At 34.3% G+C, this 20,145-nt stretch overlaps 1 protein-coding gene across 1 annotated transcript in view; it reads right to left on the bottom strand.

Moving 5' to 3' along the window:
• Positions 1–268: 268 nt before the first annotated feature.
• betaCOP (coatomer subunit beta) overlaps positions 269–20,145 on the bottom strand; it is a 93,551-nt gene continuing 73,674 nt past the window's right edge. Inside the window, exons 14-18 of the mRNA XM_067051570.1 lie at positions 17,803–18,094; positions 17,398–17,559; positions 8,595–8,740; positions 7,621–7,863; positions 269–1,167 (exon numbers count right to left, since the gene is read on the bottom strand). Coding sequence (XP_066907671.1) covers positions 1,099–1,167; positions 7,621–7,863; positions 8,595–8,740; positions 17,398–17,559; positions 17,803–18,094 — 912 coding nt within the window. The 3' untranslated portion in view covers positions 269–1,098. The remainder of the gene's footprint in view (positions 1,168–7,620; positions 7,864–8,594; positions 8,741–17,397; positions 17,560–17,802; positions 18,095–20,145) is intronic.

The following is a 20,145-nucleotide window of genomic DNA, read 5'->3' as shown; positions in this document are numbered from 1 at the left end:
ATATTATTTAATACAAGTAATAAACTTACACAGAAACACTAAACATGGATATGGTAAACAACTATTAATTTGCTGATGTTTCGCCCCACTTTGCAGAGCTTCATTAGGGCTGTTTGAGTTGAAAGATATCAAAACAGTCATGGTCATAATCAAAAAAGTGATTAAGCGTAAGGGCATGTTCTAAAATTTTGGAAGCGGTTGGATTGTGGCAAGTAATGGTTAATTTGTGTTGGGAAATACGGCATCTGAGGTGGTTCATAGTTTTGCCTATTGAAGGATTACAGTTAGGGGAGGGGCAAGGAATAAAGTAAACAATGTTAGAGCAGTATTGGAGAGAAACAAGATCTTTAGTGTTTTCAAAAAGGTAAGAGAGTTTATTTTGAGTCTTGAGTTCAAGGCTTAGTGAAGGAATATTTGTTAGAAAGAAGCTCTGTACGTTGTCAGTGAGAAAGGGAAAGGCGTCATATGGAAGGGATCTAAAAGGTAAGGGAGTGGGAGGTGAATGTAGAGAGTTTGGAGAAGGAGAAGTAACTGTAAAACAGTTGATGTAAGAGTTTAAGAGTTGGTGTATAAAGAAAAAACACACACACACACATATTAAACATGCATGTGCAATTGAATATATATACACTCACACAAACATACATATAAATTTTCCATTTTCCAATAATAGATATAATTGATTGAATATTAATAATAAACCCATGTATATTTACACACTCACACACATAGCCATACAGACATATATCATTTTCAAATTGAGATATCACAAAATAAAATAACATGAAAAATAAAAACTTGAGAAAGATATATAAGCTTTCTTAATTTAGGTCAACAATATATAATATACATCAAATGCAATAATTTAATAAGTCATAAAAATATACAAAAAATCTATATATTTGCATGTAATCACATTAAATAGTGCAGTACAACTATTGGATTCAAGTAAAAGTAAATTTTGTTAACATAAATAAATCTGTTTCAAAACATTCTGAGTAATACATTTTACTTATAGTTCCAATTACTTATAAGCAAATAAGTATAAAAAAGTCTATAAAATGTTAAAATGCATTTTAACAATAAAATTATAATTCTTCACTGCACCATAATAGTAGGTTTCTTCTGGGTCATATTAATTTTATCTCCTAAGCTCAATGCCATACCCTGTAGGGGGAAAAATAATCAATTATTGATATTTAATAGATTAGGACTATATATATGTGTAAGGTATTGGAGAAAAAAACATTTATTTTATTAGCCGTTCATTTAATCCATTTTTAAATAAAAGAAGATGGTCAGGGTTGCGGTCAAAAAAAGAACAAATAGTTTATAACTATTTTAATGTCCGACGTTTCGCCCTACTTTACAGCGCTTCATCAGGGCTGTTCAAAGCGAAAGGTTGAAGTAAAGTGAATGAAAGGCTGTTCAACCTTTCGCTTTGAACAGCCCTGCAAAGTGGGGCGAAACGTCGGACATTAAAATTGTTATAAACTATTTGTTCTTTTTTTGACCGCAACCCTGACCATCTTCTTTAACTTAAATTTTTACAGTCAACTATACATACATATAATCCATTTTTAATTTTTTCTTTAATAAATATTGATTATCCCAGTCTCCAGTTTGGTATCTGGTATTGACCAACATTTCTATAAAACGATGTGTTTAGTATTATGTTCAACTGCCAGGTTTTTCCCAATTGAAGAGACAAGCCCTCATACAGAGGGCTTATACAGGTCTTCTACTGTCCAAACCTCAGAATAGATCAGCAGCTCTTAGAACAGAACTTTGTTTACTGCTATAGCTGAATATGAACCTAGCCCACAGGTAGTTCATAGCATTACTCAAGAATTACATGGTGAGCAGAAATCATTGTGTAAAAGATTAAGAATAGTAAATATGAAATACCACAATTTTTTAAAGTAGTAAATATATTTCAAGTTTCAACAAATTCCAAATTATGTGAAATAACCAAAACATCAGACCATCTAGCAAGTTCAACAAGCCATTGACTACAATCACAAAATTCTTTTACAAGGTCACTCACAAAAGAAATCCATGCCACAGATAAAGAACAATAAGAAACGATGACCATGAAAACATTATACACAAGTTTTCTGTTAGAAATAGCCATTTTGACATTGTTGTAATAATAATGTTAAAGAGTTTATAAAAAAATAGATTAGTATCATTAATTTAGAAAATAAATATTTGAAATTGGCTTCAAGGTTCCAATACCAGCAGCCACTTATTAATAACTATGGCACTACATATAAAGGCTGTTTGATAATAATATAAAGCCCTGGGGTTCAGACGAAAACAGTAGCAACATTTAGTAAATTAAAAAAGGTTAGTATGCCTCTGTTCTATACCATTAGGATCTTTTTTATATCCTTATGAAATCCAGAAGTTACCAAAATAATTATAACAATCATCATTCAGAAATTAAAAACTAAGAACATAGAATCAAGTGTGGAAAATAGATTTTATAAATCAACAGCAGTTCAGGAGAAAACAAACACATTTTATTTAATGTTGAAGTTTAAATTTAATGTACTAAAGTATTGTAATAATAATTGACATTATTGAATTATTAACTAGTAAAAACATTTTTTTCTGACAAGTATTTTAGTCCATAATGTGTTATATAAAGGTATGATATGAAAACTCAGGACATGAAACTCTATAATTAGAATAAAATAATAAATTAAAAAATGTTTATGGGTTAAAAAAGGGTATCCAATTTAAATTGGCTTAAATGATACTCAAGGCAAAAGGATGAGCTAATAAAAAAATGCCAGAAGAAAAACTTGTAGGTCTACCTACTTTAAAATATTTACTGTTATTGCTTTCAAACTTCGGCACATGCCCAGACTGATGCATGTTTGAACATGTTGTTTACAGATAACACCTACTTTTTAATATTACCATTAAAGAGTTATGATCGATTTCTTCAAATAATTATAACTCAAAAATAACTTAGCACTTTTATTTTGAAAAAGTTCTTGTCCTAACTTAACTTTAATGAGACAGTTTATGTAAGATCTTTTTTGTTCAACTTTTATAATGAACTTCTTACAAAAACTTTTATGCCAGAATTTTTATGGCAAAAGGTTTTTACTTTTTATTTAAAGTTTTTATCACACAAGTTCTTCCAAAATTTTTGACTAGGATTTTTATACAAAAGTTGTATACTATAAAATTCTCAACGATTTAGTGAGATCTTTTATAATAAAATTTATCCCTATGCTTGTTTATTTGAGTTTGCGCACACCTAATTAGGTTCTCTTTTAAGCTCGGCTACATAAGCATATGAAAACTGTCATTATAAAATAGAAAAAAGAAAATAGAAAATGTAAAGGATGCCCAGGTGCAGCTGTGGGGTCATTTACATTTTATATTTTCTTTTTTCTATCTTATAATGACTTTTTTATAATGAAGTTTATTTTTAATGTAAGATTATAATTATCTAATTATCATTTTTCAACCAGTATGATTTTTCGAAAAAATGTTAAAGTTTTCTATCTAGTATTTTTTTACTTCAAGTACTTCCAATACTGTATGGAACAAAACCATGTTTGCGAAATACAATAATTAAAATAACCATAAACAGTATAAATATTTAAACATGATTTAGCACGATTTAAGATTAATTTATTCAATTAGAAAAGGTTGGATTTGAATGGAAAACATTGAATTTGGCTCTGAGATAGTTGAAAGTGACTTAAAATGCTACATTTATACAGGATGTCTGATATAAATTGGCTCAAATGTATCTCATGACCAAACAGATGATTTAACCATAAAATGCTAGTTTTAAGGGCAAAGTTTTAGGTTTATTCCTATAGTTTAATTTACTGCTATTACTTTTTAGCTTAGACGCAATAGATCTGGCAAAAACTAGGTGTTGGTGGATGATACTTACTTTTTGATTCTCTCATTTATAGCCCTTTAAAAGTTATGAAATACCCCAAATAATGCATTTCAATAACTTCAAAATTGAAGGATTTTCACCATTTTTAAACTTGTATTCTCAATTTCATTATTATTTTTCAAGGACCTTTAAAACTGGCAAATTCATTGCCAAACTTTGGGTATTAAATGCAATGGAATTGAGACAATACTTACTAATTCCCAAGAGACTTAACTATATTAGGAAATAATCCTTTAGGTGATGGATTCTGTTTGTTTATGAGGGTATTTATTTACTGTTGTTCAATATTTATTTTCTGCATATGGTTCCATACAGATTATATGATATTGTTGATAGCATTGCAGTCCTTTGAGAATGCTGTGTTGCTAAGGTGGCAAAAAGATTTTATGCTTGGCACAATCCACAAAAGGAAAACAAGCCATCTCATAAAATATTATCTTATGCGCAATTATTATTATTATTGTTTTTGAAGTCAATGTTTCTATTGTTATATGAATAAATGTTTTGAATTTATACTGTAAATTTCGGAAACAACTTTAGCAGAAAAAAAAACTATACATTCAGGCTTATCAATAATCTGATATTTTAATTAAGCAATTATCAGAAAATTTCTTGATCAGTTTTCATATGCTTTTACATTTCTTTGAAAAATCATACTGGTTGAAAAAAGAAAACTTTCAAATAAATGACATTATTTGTAATAGATAATTATAATCTAACATTAAAAATAAACTTCATTATAAAAAAGTCATAATAAGATAGAAAAAAGAAAATATAAAATGTAAAGGATGCCCAGGTGCTGTGGGGAGTTTCAATATCATATTCAAGACAGTAGATGCAGTGTAAACTTCAGATAGATGGAACAGCATGGGATAAGGATGGACCTCATGACAAAGTTATTTTCTCTGGGTTTATCCATAATATTTCTGAAAACACTTTTAATTTTGAAAAATGAGTGAGTATTCCAGGGTTGGTGGGAAGTGTAAAAGGTAGTTTAATGTAACACCAAGCTTGTCCATTTTGTGCCTTACTTCTCCTGTTCAATAGATACAGTCATTGCCAAAGGCCAAATATATGTTACTTATATTTGTCAGCTCCTTGTGTAGTTCAGTTGAAACTCTTCGAAATCATGTAGCATCACAAGTACTCAATTTGTTTTTCTTTTTGTTTGTTTTTTTAAGTTAATAACATTTTTATTAATAACGGTCATATAAAAGTATTAATTCTTCCTCTTATTGTCAGAATTATAATCATAGCAATGTATTCTGCCTAGATTTTGCAAGTCTTCTCCTCAGACGAAGGTTAAAACCAGGTTCATCAATGAAAACCAGACTTTCTCTCTCTATTGGTGTTCATTCACTGAATCTTCATCTTCTATCATATTCTTTTCACTTGTCTATTATTCCAATAGAATTCATAAGAGTCAATTGCCTTTCTGCATTCTTAAGGATGGTTCATTAGACTATTAATACTAGGTTTCGAAAAATGAATATCCCTTAGAGGAAGAATATTTTTCAAAGTATATTGAGTTCTAACAGGGTTAACAATAAATAATATTTTTTAATTTTTTAAAATAAACAACCGGTTCTGATTGCCTTAAATATACAAGGTTTTAAGAATTTGGATAGAGCATTGTTCAATGTTTAAATATAATTTTTAATCTTCTATTTTTTGAACCACATATATATTAATTTTATGATTTTTAATATCAATGAAATCTATTTTATCTCATTATTTTTTTTTTTTTCAGTTAATGTAAGAAACTTTACTGGAGAAACCTACAGTGGACAAGGTCAACCCTTTTTAGGTTTCACTGTATCTTATATATTTCAAGATTAAAAACTTCTCAGTTCCCAACTCTAAAATGTATATTCAAGCCACATTGTTTATACTCTTTCCTTCCTCATAAAAACAACAACTACTTTCCTTTTCCTCAACAAAGTAACAAACATGAGATTTTTTTATTTCACTTTATATAAACTTTTTATTTCATAAATATTAATATGTACAGTAATTATTAAATTTCTTTGGGATATACCCTTACTATACTATTCAATTTCTTTGCTACTTATTACTTATGAATAATGTTTTACATTTTGGTAAAAAAAAATAAACTGAAAGAAAAAATCAAAACAGTGTTGAAATAAAATAAGATACAGTGTGTTATTAATGATTTTTATGGCAATATATGTTTATTCTAGAGCTCGTTGTTTTTATATAATTTCCTATTTCAGTTATTACAGGGTTTAAAAAGTAAGGTTAAGTTTGAAAGAAGTGTGAGTCAATTTATTTATGTATTCTATTAGGGTGCCTATATTTGATTCTGAAAGCATCTTAATTACTATTGCGTAATATGATTTTTCAGTTATTTTGGAAAACTTGTAGTTTTTTTAAGATGGTTAAATTAGTGAAGCTCCAAATGGGACAGACAGACATTTGCTATGAAAGGTCTTAATACTGATTTGTAGAGTATTATTATTTTTTTTTTTTTTGGGTGGGGGGAAATTGATTGGGATATTTTTTCTCAATTAAGATATTGAAACATTTTGTACATTATTTTCCTTTCGATTTTTAATTTTAAATTAATATGCTGGTTGAATAACAGTTTATTGTCTAACATGACTCTTAAGTATTCTATGAATATTCCACTGAATAAAACATATTACTGGATCTGTTTCAATAAGAGAGTAAAATAAACCAGAGTTCATATAATTCCATTTTATTCTTCTCTGTCATACACTATTTTGCTGGGATGCATCAGAGTATACACTTTTCAAATCTATCAATCAATTGTGAATCGTTCTTGTTTAGGGTCCGAGCTTCCCAGGCAAACTTCACTACAGGTGAAATCAGTGTTTTATATAGAGCAATATTTGTTTTCTGTTAACAGTTTCACTTTTCAACAATTTGGCAACAAAAAATTAAGTGCGTTTTTCAGCGAGAATTCTTTTCCTGACTTCTATTTCATTCAATTTATCATTGATGACTGAGCTGAGGTATTGGAAACTGTACACCACCTTGAAAGTATGAGCTCCTTGAACATAGATTCGCAAATGAAGGGCTTGTTTACCTCTCCACAGTAATAACAGTTTTGTACTTTCTTCATTTATTTTTAATCAAAATGATTCATTCGTGAGATTATTTCCAGCCATTTGTGAGAGCAGTTTAGAGTAGCATTTTGCTGTTCAATGATATTCTAAGACATTTCAGAATGGTAGTTGCCACCAATGACAAAAGCTACCATTAGAAGACCAGTCCAGGTACCCCTAACGGAAGGAAGAAAAACTGGTTGAGGGGAACAGGGAGACAGGTAACTTGACAAAAAGGCTAGTTTCAGGCTTAATGACAGAAACAGTTCTCATTGACGGCCAAAGTATTCTGTTAAAGAATACATGAAATCACATCCAGCCAGTTCCGAGAACAGTTCAGTAACTTCGAATAGCACAAAATGTGAACATTAAAGTGGGCACAAAACCTTTCATAAATTTACAAATTTTTTTTCTGAATCTAGTGTTTTGCTATAAGATGGTTTTATCACTGGACCCTTCAAATAAAATCAATATCCGAAAATTAATAAAATGTTAATCTATTCATTATTAATATAGAAGTGCAATATTTCATGTGAATTTTTATGAGTTAAATGAAAATTACACTAAATAATTTTTTGATGAAGAAAATTTTCTTACCTGACTTTTAGCTCTGATTCTAATATGCCCAGTAACAGGTGCATTGGGCTTATTAAATGGTTTTTCGATACTTAAGTTAGCCAGTGCATCTTCTCCAAAAATTGAACGGGCATACATATTAGCAGCCATAAATCCACATTGCCCACAGAGAGCTTTTTCTGGTGTTAAACATTTCATATTAGTACTCTTTAATAAATGGCCAAGATATTCATGAAGATCGACCAAGTAAGTATTAACAGACACCTAAAATGATATGATCATGAAACAGTTAAATGCTCTATTAACATGAACAGATACTACAATTCAGACCAAGCTTACTTTCAGAACACTTTCAAGATAAGATTTCAAACTAGGATTTGTGGGAGAAAGAAATCAGTAATTAAAGGAAATATATCTATTTAGTGCCAAAAAGGCAGAAAATGGAATATCAAGGTCTCTATGGATAATTTCATTTGTGACAAAATAAAAATCACTTAGGATTCTTGAAAGGATTTTAGATGCAAGCATTGGATGTGAGAAGAGTTTGATGTTTATAGGAGCCTCAGAGCTTAATTCTTTATGTATAAATAGGTCTGTAAAATTGTCGTGTATATGAACCTTGTGAAGTAAATTGGAAGTTCAGAGCATTAGTCAAGTTATTATTGTAGTAACCAGAATCTATGAGTAGTTTCTTATTTTTTCAGTACTATATGAGAATTCTATGTAAGAAACTTTTTCTGATTTAGTCTTAAGTAACGTATCTGATCAACAGGGATAAGCGGAACATCATTAAAGGATATTTAGGGCAAGTATATCAAGGGTTTATGAACAAGGGTGAAAGTGATTTGATGGGATTGATTTTAATTCTCCTGTTTTGAAACCAATCTTCAAGGCATGTTATGTTTGACAGCAGATTTTGGGATGCAGTAGTTGGGTCATAATTCACAGAATATAGTAAAGAGAATAAAATAATGATTTCTGAATATGAAACTTACTTTGTTTTCCCATTCAAATTCAGCCCACATCTGACGAAATTCAGTATCTGAACAAGTTGCAGGAACAATATAATCCATGATATCTATATGGATATCATTAAGTACAACAACGTTTCTGTCAGAAGCAGCACCACTGATATCATAAACTATAATCAGAAAAAAGTAATGTGACAATGTTTTTATTATTTAGAATATATCAAATCAAAAAACATGATATAAGAAATAAGGGAAGAAGAAATATATTTATTAATTTGAATAGCTCTTTAAAAAAAAATTATCAACGTAAATATGAGGGACCATACCTTTGTAGCAATGTCACGTTATTTGGGAGAATACAATCAATCATTTAACATGAGCAGAGAGCCATAGACACATTTATTTTTATGAACATTTTTAGTACTTCCTTATGTTTATTATGAATAATTAATGTATGGAGGACTATCTAGAGAGCACAAAATGAGACTTAAAAGATTAAAGTACAAGATATAAGATACATTTTGAAGTTTGAAAACATTATCAAATTTCTCATTGGTTTTCCGAGCAAGGGAGACTTTATCCTAATTTTGGACAACACATTTTTGGTGCCTTCCTATTCCAATCCTTAAGAATCAAACAACCTTCCTATGCTCTTGAACTTCTCACGATCATGAGATAGATGAGAAGTTAGAGTGAGGTCTATGTTAAATACAAGATCAAAACTGACCTAATAACTAAACCAAAGGCATTGATTGATTATAACAACTTTATGAAAAGTGTTGAACGTGCAGATCAGTATTTGTCTATGTACTCAATACTATGAAAGACGACGAAATGGGCAAAACGAGTAACAATGTACATGATAAATTGTGCATTGTTCAATTCCTTTGTTGTCGATAATTAAACAAAAAACCAACAAAGTAAAATATAAGAAATTTTTATATGAAGTAGCTTTGCATTGGGTCACTGATTCAGTATGAACTGAAGATAAAGATAAGATGAACAGGACCATCCACTTTCAGGAAAAGGGTGCCTAAATAAGATCCACCAGGAACATTGTGGATGGACATGAAAAAATACATTCTAGAAAAAATTGTTGGAACTGGAAAGAAACATTTTTTACAAAGACAATGTTGCATGTGTGTATATCTCATAAAGTTTGAAGTAAAACTTGTTTTATGAGTAAATTTTGTGGCATACCTCGGCATATTTTATATTTATTTATACAAAAAGTGTATATATATAGGTCGATCATTTTTTCAATGTAGTCACCAAAAAAATGTTGATCAAAATTCATGAGGACACACCGTACATTCCTCTTGTAAGACAAAAGGAGAATAACTCACTATAAAGAAATTATGTTTTAATACCCAACATTGGTTGCAAAAAACAGTTAAAATTTAGATGGTCAGCTATTAGTGAAGAGATAGAAAATAAATGTAAAAACATTCCATGCAAAAGTACAAAGTAAAAAAAAACTAACCAATCGATTAGTTAATTATCATATTCTTACAAAGTTTATATTTATTCATCGTTCCTTATTGCTAACAATAAGAGATGGTTAATTATTTCAAATAAACAAAATTAATAGAACTTTAGCGGATATTTTTTTGACAATGCAGCATTTAAGCCTCCTATCTATTTCAATCAGGAAAAGATCAAGCAAATATTAAATACCACTTAGTCTACATTAACATGATAAGTTTAATCAAAATCGTTAGACCCATTTAGCATAAATTGGTAAAAAAGTGCTAAATCGATGATATAAAGCAGCACTTAAGGTAAGTCTGATTTTAATGAAAAAGTTGCTGTAATATCCCAGGTATATATATACCCACCTTATTTCAGTTTTGTAATTTTTTTTCTTTTCTTAGCTAGATTCACATACACACACACACACACACACACACAAACACACACACAAGGACACAAAGACAATTTTGCACAACTTGGTTATTAGGACACAGAGGACCTCAAAACGTGTATTTGATTCATAATTTTGTCATGATCACAATACTTCTCCTTAAAACCTTAATATACTCCAGGATTTTCCTTATAGTACAAGAGCCCAAGAGGAAAAAAAGGTAGTTATTTCACCCGAATTTTTGATTACTTTAATGAAAACTATGCATAATTACTAGTCAAAATTGATAAGTCTGCCAGGTATAATTAGGGGGAATAAAAAATGGCGGCTGTTTCAAAATGTTAAAAATAATTAATTTTTCATTCGGAGCTCTATATCTTTAAAACTGCCAACAACACTAGAAAATCTAAGAGAACATAATTTAAAATAGAGTAAATTTGCTAAAATGTAAGCCCTGATAGAGCTATTTACGTTTAATAGTTCTCGAGATATAGTTTTTAAAAAGCAACATTTCATAAAAATGTAGAACAGAACGTACTAAAAGATCAGTAATTAGTGAATGTATTTTGAAAAATCTATATCTCAAAAACATTTTATGTCAAATGATACGAATGTCAGTTAGCACTCAAATTAAAACTAGTTTAATGGGCTATAAAGTAGTTCATTGCGTTTATCGTCGTAGGAGTAGTAGTTTTCATTATTTTGAGTGCTGGCAGACATATGTGAGTCTTATGAGTCTAGAAATATATTTTTTCAAAAATCAAACATTTTATACGAACTATAGAAATTAACAGTTTGTGAATTTATTTTGTCAAATATCATAAAAACTACTACTCCTACAAAGATAAACGTTATAAACTATTTTATATTAAATTTAACTAGCTTTAATTTGAGTGCTGGCAGACATCAGTACGTCCTATGATTTCTGAAATAAAGGTTTTCATTAATCAAACTTATCGTTCAAACAACTATAAATCAATTTATTTTAGAAACTATCATGAAAACTACTACTCCTAGGAAGGTAAAGGTCATACACTTCTTTATACTGTGTTAAACTAGCTTTAATTTGAGTGCTAATAGACATCTTTACGTCACATAGTTCCTGAGATATAGATTTCTCAAAATAAATTAATTAACTATGAATCTTTCAGTACATTTTTAAGAAATGATTGGAGAAGTTTGTCGGGGGGTGCGGTCAGCAAAGAACATAAATAAACAAAACCATATTTATTTATTTTATGCTGACGTTTCGACCTGAGTTTCAGGTCTTCATCAGGGGTTGTGGCGTAGAATGTAGGCTAGCAACTGGTTTGCTAGTTAGCATCAGTTGCTAACCTAGATTCTACGCCACAACCCCTGATGAAGACCTGAAACTCAGGTCGAAACGTCAGCATAAAATAAATAAATATGGTTTTGTTTATTTATGTTCTTTGCTGACCGCACCCCCCGAAAAACTTCTCCAATCATTAATCTACAGTCAACTATCTACACCTCATTTTTAAGAAATGTTGCTTTTTAAAAAGCTATATCTCGAGAACTATGTGACGTAAAGATGTCTATTAGGACTACTATTCCAGCAAATTTACTATTCTTTAAATAATGTTATTTTAGATTTTCTAGTGTTGTTGGTAGTTTTTAAGATATAGAGCTTCGAATGAAAAATTAAGGTTTTGAAACAGCCGCCATTTTTTATTCCCCCTACCAACACTTGGTACACATACTCATCAGTTTTGACTAATAATTATACGTAGTTTTCATTAAAGTAATGAAAAATTGGGGTGAAATAACTGCCTTTTTTTCTTCCCAGCTCTTGTACTATTATTATTTCATATATAGGTAAATGAAAGTGATATATATTATTTTTTACTCTTGAACTTGTTTAAACAAATTTAGTAACCCATAACCTATAACATTAAAAAATTGAAACAAAATATGGAATTGATTCATTTATACCAAGGTGAGTGTTACATTTTTTATTTTATGGGGGGGGGGTCAGTGTAAATCTTCAAAAGACACTGATAGGCCCGTACCTATCCGTGTGTGGGATTTCTTCTTTCTCTTCCTCCTTAGTGCTCAAAACCAAGAGTCTCTATTCCGAGCCAGCACCCTCATGGCATCCCAGTTTTTACCTCTTCTCCCTCCCATTCTGGAGGTGTATTCCTTCCATCCATTGTATTTTGGGTCTCCCTCTTGTGCGTTTTCCTTTTCGTCTGGCCTCAAAATATTTTCTTGGGTCCCTGTCTTCACTTATCCGACAGAAATATCCAAACCATCTGAGTTATCTCTTTTCAATCGTATCCTTTATAGACAGTTCCAACATCTTGTCTTGTTCTCTCATTCCGTATGTGATCCCTCCTAGTTCGGCCTGTCAATCTCATTTGTATTGCAGTAACTCTGCTTAGGTGCTTATCTAGTGGTACCCAGCTTTCACTTCCGTAAAGGAGGGTAGGTAGGTATACAACCTTGAAGATATGTACATTAACATTCTTCTCTTCCCGATAACTGTATTGCAGAGGTGGTAGTATATTGCATTTGTCTCCTTTATCCTATTGGATATCTCTTGGTCTACCTTTCCATTCCTGCTGATCACTATTCCTAGGTAAGTGTACTCTTCCACCATTTCTATTGGTTCACCTTTGTAAAGTATTTCAATGTTTTCCTGTTCCTGGCCTATATGTATTATTTTGCTTTTCCTGACATTGATAGTCATTCCCTTTCTTTCCAGCTCAGCTTCCCATTCACTTACAGCTTGTTGTAGGTTCTCTTTAGTATATGCTATAAGGACAATGCCATCCGCAAATACTATTACCTGGGCCAGTATTGTCCTCATGTTCCATTTGCTAATAGTAGTGCGGACTGTCTTCCGTTTGCAAATTTTCAGGATTTCATCCACATAAATGATGAACAGGAGGGGGCTCAAATTATCTCCTTGCTTTACTCCTTTCTCAATTGTAAAGGTATCGGACTCTCCTCCATTAAACCTTACTATTCCCTTGGAATCATGGTAGGTCAACTTTATAGCTTCTATCAATCCTCACGGGATGTTTTTTTTTCAGAAAGAGCATTCTACAGTTCTTGTCTAGGGACCGAATCAACGGCAGCCTTTAGATCTATAAATGCTAAGAAGATACCCTTTGCTCGTTCCCATGATTGTTCTGAAAGAAAATATATGATCCTAGGTCTGGTATTGAGGCCTGAAAACAGCCTCTTCCTCTTCTACGACTTTCTCCACTAGCTCTCTCAGCTTCTTTCCTAATATTGAGGTATAGAGCTTGTACACAACCTGGGATAGATAAGATAGGTCTATAGTTCTCACATTCATTAGCATTGCCTTTTTTGTGAGTCGGGACAATTATGTTGTACTACCAGTCCTTAGGGATAGCTTTTTCAGTAATTAACTTCTGAAAAAGGCATTGTAATGCTTTCAATAATTCTGTCCCCCCCATATTTGGGGATTTTGTGAGATTTTTACCCGCTAAAACCACCACCCTACACCTGTTCATTCCTTCCCATGGGACCACCGTTAGGCATTACTTCATGGAGAAAAATGGATGAGTGCCACCTTATTTTTCTCTTTGCATGAGTTTCTTGTTTATCTACATGTTAATTGCATCTTCTAGTTCTCTCTTCCACTCTCAACCTCTTGAGGACGACTGTGGAGAAGAGATTCACTTCATTGCGTTCCAATGCTGGTCTGAGCGTAACATATGGCGAGCCACATTTTCTGGAGTGATTCCATTCTCACATTCTCTACACACTCTCACCAATTCACTTATTTCTGCCACAAAGCGAATGTAAGTGAAAAATACGTGCTCCGCAGTTTCCTCGATGGGCTGACATCCAGGGCATTCTGCGGTGTTGACCAGTTTTAATCAGAACTGGTAGGTTCTAAAGCATCCATGTCCAGTCAACAATTGGGTTATATAAAAATCCACCTCACCATGCTGGTGGCAATACCACAAGCCCACATCGGGTATTAACCTACGAGTCCGCCTCCCAGAATCTGCAGCCTCCAAACGCTGCTGCCAATGGTCGATAGTTATTTTTTGCTCTTCTCTGGAAATGTGTAAACGTCGTCCATAGTGCCTACTTCTTTCTTTAACAAGAAGTTCCACAGGTGGCATTCTAGTAATCATGCACACCGCCTCATAGGAAACAGTCCAAAAAAACTTACTGTCTTTAAGGAAACTCTATGATAAATGGAAACCATCTTTCTCCTATATGATTTGGTAACCATACCTTCTTTCCAAATTGGAGCTGCATATAATATCATTGAGGAGACAACAGTAGCAAGAAGCTTTCTGCGACTCTACTTAGGACCTCCAACGTTTGGTATAAGGCCTGACAATAAGGATGCTACTTTAACAAATTTGGTGCTGATATAATCCGTGTGAATATTAAAGTAGAGCCGTGCATCGATCATGACTCTAAGAGTATTTTAAGAAAGACTGGGAATGAATTTCGTACCTACCCACCATGACAGTGATGGACTCAGTTTGCTTCATACGAGTTACTAGGAGAACCTTGATCTTGTGATCTGGAAGTTGTCGGCCTGCCGAAGACAGCCAACCTAAGACCGCAGCAACAGCCTAGTTAGCGATGAGGGTAACTTCTTCCAAGTACTTCGCCACCACTACAACCGTAACATCAATCTGCGAATCCCACAACTGTGACTCCCTCCGTGGATCGCTCTTTATGAAATCCATATTGAGCCCTCGAGAGGCTATTAACTCCCTCTGTGAACTCTTGTAGCCTGGGGGAAAGGATTTTCTCAAATGCCTTACTCATAGTATCCAATAAACAAATTGGACAATAGGTTGACAGGTCTTCCAGTCTTCCCTTACCCTTTGGAATAAGTACAAGGCGCCTCTTCCAAGGTTTCGGAATTGAGCCACCATCAGAGGTACATTAGGAATTCCGTCCAATCATGGTGCCCTACCAAGTTGTAGGTCCGAGGTAATGTCCTCTATCTCTTCCTGCATGATTCGTGGAAAATCCGTTGTATATATATTCTCTATACATCCAATAGTATTCGCCTGTTCCGAGAATAGAGTTCTGACAATATTGTCCACAACATTCGATCTCTTGGGGAGCTGTATCATGCCTTTACTTAGTTTCTTATGTGCTATTTTGTAAGGCCTACCCCATGGGTCTGAGTCTACATCCACCTAATCACAAATTTCTCTCCAGCACCGTCGTTTGCTTTCTTTACTGGCTTGTCAAAGGTTCCTTATAGCTCTCTTGAACTCTTCCTGAAGCACAGAAAACTCCAGAAGCTGTCTCGCACGCTGGTAACGTCTTCTTGCTTGGTTGCAACACTGGCGAAGATCGGCAATAGAATCCGTCCACCAGTACACTGGGGAATGATATTTGCCAGCATTTGAACGGGTCAAAGCTGCATCACAAGCCCCAGATATAAAAGAGGTTAGTATATGACCACCTTTTCCTCGGCGGACCCTTTCAATTCACATTTATCCTCAAGCATTGAAGTGAATGAAGCATCATCAAAAGTTTTTGTGTTCCAGCTGATGGTTCTCGATCGAACTCTTCTTTCTTGTAGGCGTATCCAGTGTAATCAATACAGCCAGGTGATCACTGTATATAAAATCCACAAACCTTCCAAGTCGCGATCAGTTGCAGGCAACCACTTACAAACGTCAAATCGATGATAGATGATCTTCCTGCTCTAGTGAACGTCGGGTTTGGTCAAGTATTCATAAGGAATATATCACTTATTTGTGCAAAAGGTTCCAGAAGAACTTTACCACGTTGATTTGTTAACCTACTTTCTCATTCAGTGGCCCATGTGTTGAAATCACCCACTATGATAGCTGGCTTATGGCAACTAGCCTCTAAGACAATGCGATCCAACAAATTAGCAGTCTTCTATTGTAATGCTGGGATAGGCGTAGCAACTAAAGATATATACGTCGTTGATCTTTGCCCATACTAAGCTGGAGAGCGATACAGTATTCACTTCCTGGATAGCTTGGGAATCGCAAGCCCAAATAGTAGCTATACCACTGACATCGAATACCTATGAGCTGCTATCCAGAATTTTGTATTGTTCGCAGAGAATGACAACGTTGATGTGCTGTTCCCATACAGTCTGGTAAAGGAGATCCTGGGCAGCTTCACAATGGTTTAAATTCAGCTGGAGCTCCTCATCTGCGATGTTGGATTTGCATCATTGTTCTCAATGCTGAACGGAAAGCTGGACACTTACTATTTCTGCTGGGTGGTCAGCATCTCCGTTTTCCACACATAATTTGCATAGCAGTTTCTGGTCACAGGCAGTAGCTTTGTGACCTGCTTTACCACAGTTCCAACATAGGGAGGTTCTATCCTTTCCTCCTTTCCGAGCTATGTCTCCATACTCCCAGCAACGGATACACTTTGGAACTCTAAGTCTTTCTCGTACCTTACCCTGAGCCATAACCTTCCTAGCCTGGAGAACCGGCAGTGAGATGACCGCTATTCATGTACCTCCATAGGCTTGACGGATGGATCTAACTGCCCTGATGGGAACTGACTCTACACCCAGGAGAGGTTTTAAGGCCTCCACAACCTGATCTTTGGTGTTGAGAGCATCCAAATCTTGCAGTTCAAAAAGGGACTCCTCTGTCCAAGTCCACACTTCCGCCCTTTCTCAAAGCACTCCTTCCATTGAGCTTTTCAGTACAGCAAGAGATTGCTCTTTCTTATGGTCCAATTCAAGTAGCATATCGCCTTTATTAATTTTCCAGACCTTTGTGATTGAAGAGGTCATCTTCACCATTGCCGGATCTTCTCTTACCTTTCGCAGGACATCTGAGTAGGACTCGCTATCCGGTATTTTCACAATCACGGGGTTAGGCCTCGGAGGCTGTGTGTGTTTTTATATGCATTCAGATTTTCAAGCTTGTGTTTTCATACATTATTCAATTTAAAACATCAATAAATGAAATATTCATTATCATTTACCAATATTGCCAAATATGATTCCATTTTCAGTAGATGCAACTTTCACATTTGCTTTAATGTTGCAGAAATCATAAGGAGCTAGAACACAAGGTTGAGGTTTTTCGACAAGTTTCAGATCACCAAGAGTTGCGAGTTCAAGTGTACAGTTTTGAAGCGTATCACCTAAAAATAAAATACAAAAATTAATCAATTATATTTGTTTTCATCATTAGCATATGCTTAGTAATCAGTATCTGATGTTTAATAATTTTCTATGTTGACAAAGGAATGGATCAACCAAAAAATTACATATAATGCATAAATAATTTTTACATTTAGGTGAGAAGAAGAAAGCATGGTGAGTACAAAAACATTAAATTTATACTGACTAAATAATAACACTTTAATTAAATAAATTTAAATTACCTGTTTGATTAACAATCAAAACATCGAGTACAATGTCATACTGGTTAACATGAACATATGCTTCAGCATAAACTGGGTCTGAAAATCCAGTCAGCTGAGTTACTTTATTCAGTTTACTAGCTGAAAATGGAAGTTCAGCTGTGTTTGCAGCAGTATTTGGTCCTCCAACAGCTTGATTTAGACTAAGCTCAAAAACATTTTCTGAACCAAAATCAGATGATCGCATAGTTGATAATTGTAAAAATGAGACAGGATCATCAACTTGGATAGTATGGACAGACTTTTCTTTGGCCTATAAAACAAAAAGAATCTTAAAATAACAGACAAAAATCAATAAAGACATTTAGATGTTAATTAAGTTCTGTAGTTTCACTTTCAATGCCCGTCTTGCCACTCCTACTAGTGTGGCTAAGCCTTGAGAAATGCTTAAATAGAAGGTATTCAAGAATTAATTGGCATGACTACTACTACTAGTGTGGATCTACAATCAGGTGTCGAATACTGGGATTCTCCAGCAGCTTTCGCCAATTGTCATGGCCCCTCGCAGCCGCCATCTAATTCCAAAACCCTAGCATATTTGTTTCATCAGCAGCAACACTATCAGCCCATCGCAGCTTTGGTCTTCCTCTTCTCCTGGTACCATGGAGTGGCTCCATCAGTAAGTCTTGGTGGATCCTCACTGCCCATCCTAACGATGTATCCTGCCCATCTCAGTCTTGCAATTTTCATCACTTGAACTATATCGGGCTTCTTAAACATAGTGTACAGCTCCTGGTTTTTCCTCCTTTTCCACTCACCACCATTTAAACGTCTGAGGATTCTTCTTTCAAAGACTAGGAGTTCCTGTTCACAAGTCCGGGAGGAAGTCTAAGTCTCACAACCATACAGCAAGACTGGGTGCACTATTGTTTTATAAAGACAAAGCTTTGATTTTCTGGAAAGAGCTGCACTCCAGAACTGCCTTGGCATAGAAAAATAGCACCGATTTGCTGCTATGATCCTACGCCGAATCTCTTGTTCAGGTTCGTTTTCTTGAATTATCAATGAGCTACAACAATTACAAATACAATTTGTATATCTTGGCTTTGTCTTCTCAAATTGGTATTCCCTGTAGGTCACCTCCTCTCCAGGCCTAGGCACCTCTCCCGAGACCATATATTTTATTTTTTTCCGAATTGACTTCCAAGCCAAGTCCGATACAGCCTGGAAGGAAAGTCCTATGATATCTATATCATCGGCGTGCGCAAGGAGCTGAACAGATCTATTAAAGATGTTGCCATTGGTCTGTATCCCAGCATCTCTCACTGCCATCTTGAGTGCAAGATTAAAGAGAAGGCAGGCTAAGGCATCTCCCTGGCGTAATCCCTTTATTGAGGGGAATTCCTTCAATCTGAACCATGCAGCTTATGTTGTTCGTTGTAAGCCTCACGAGGCTTATGAGCTTGCGAGGGATCTTAAAATGCTTTAGAGCCTCATATAATTCTTCCCTATTCACACTATAATATCCTCCTGAGGCAGAATATCTGATCAGTTGTGGACCTGTCTTTTCTGAATCCGCACTGGTCTCGGCATAGTGCCCTCTCAGCATAGGGCACCAAACGCTCGAAGAGGATGTTTGAAAGGACTTTGTATCCGGCAGACAGGAGGGAGATTCCTCTGTAGTTGGAGCACTTTAGTCGATCACCCTTCTTAAATATAGGACAGATGAGTGACTTGGTCCATGGGTCCGGTAGAACTTCATCTGTCCAAACGGTGATGAAGAGATCCTGCATATCCTTCACCAGTTCGTTTCCACCGTACTTGAGTTCTGCGGAGAGTCCATCAGCACCTGGAGCCTTATTACATCTCAATCGGTTGATGGCATCGAAGATCTCATCTTTGAAAGGTGGCTCTTCATCTGTTGTCATTCTCCCCTTGTTCCTCATCTTCTCTTCCTAATTCCTCACCAAGTTCCAAAGGTCGCTCATTGAAGTGACGCCTCCACTGGGACAGGGCTCTCTGCTTGTTGAAAGTAGGTTCCTCTCATGGTCGTTGCAGATGTAAGAGATATTAGGGTAGGGTTTTTGGCTTTGATTTACTTTCCTATAAAATTCTCGGAATTCCTTATCTCAGAAAACTCCACTTCCTCTTCCTTCTACGATGCAAACGTTTCTCTTTGCATCTCCTCAATCGATATTCATCAACGTTTCTTCTTATGGCTTTATTAACCGTGGCTTTGTATGCTGTATGCAGCAGCTTCGCATTCCTTGTCAAACCAACGGGATTGGATTTCTCTGTCCTGCCACCCTAAGATCTTTTCAGCATTCTTCTCCATTGGCTGAACACTTTTTCGACTTTTCACCT

The sequence above is a fragment of the Halyomorpha halys genome, unplaced genomic scaffold, assembly GCF_000696795.3.
Source record: "Halyomorpha halys isolate HHAL.00 unplaced genomic scaffold, Hhal_1.1 Scaffold1849.1, whole genome shotgun sequence".
NCBI classification, from domain to species: domain Eukaryota; kingdom Metazoa; phylum Arthropoda; class Insecta; order Hemiptera; family Pentatomidae; genus Halyomorpha; species Halyomorpha halys.
The sequence above is the reverse complement of the archived record's forward strand: the minus strand, read 5'-3'. Positions and strand labels throughout refer to the sequence as shown.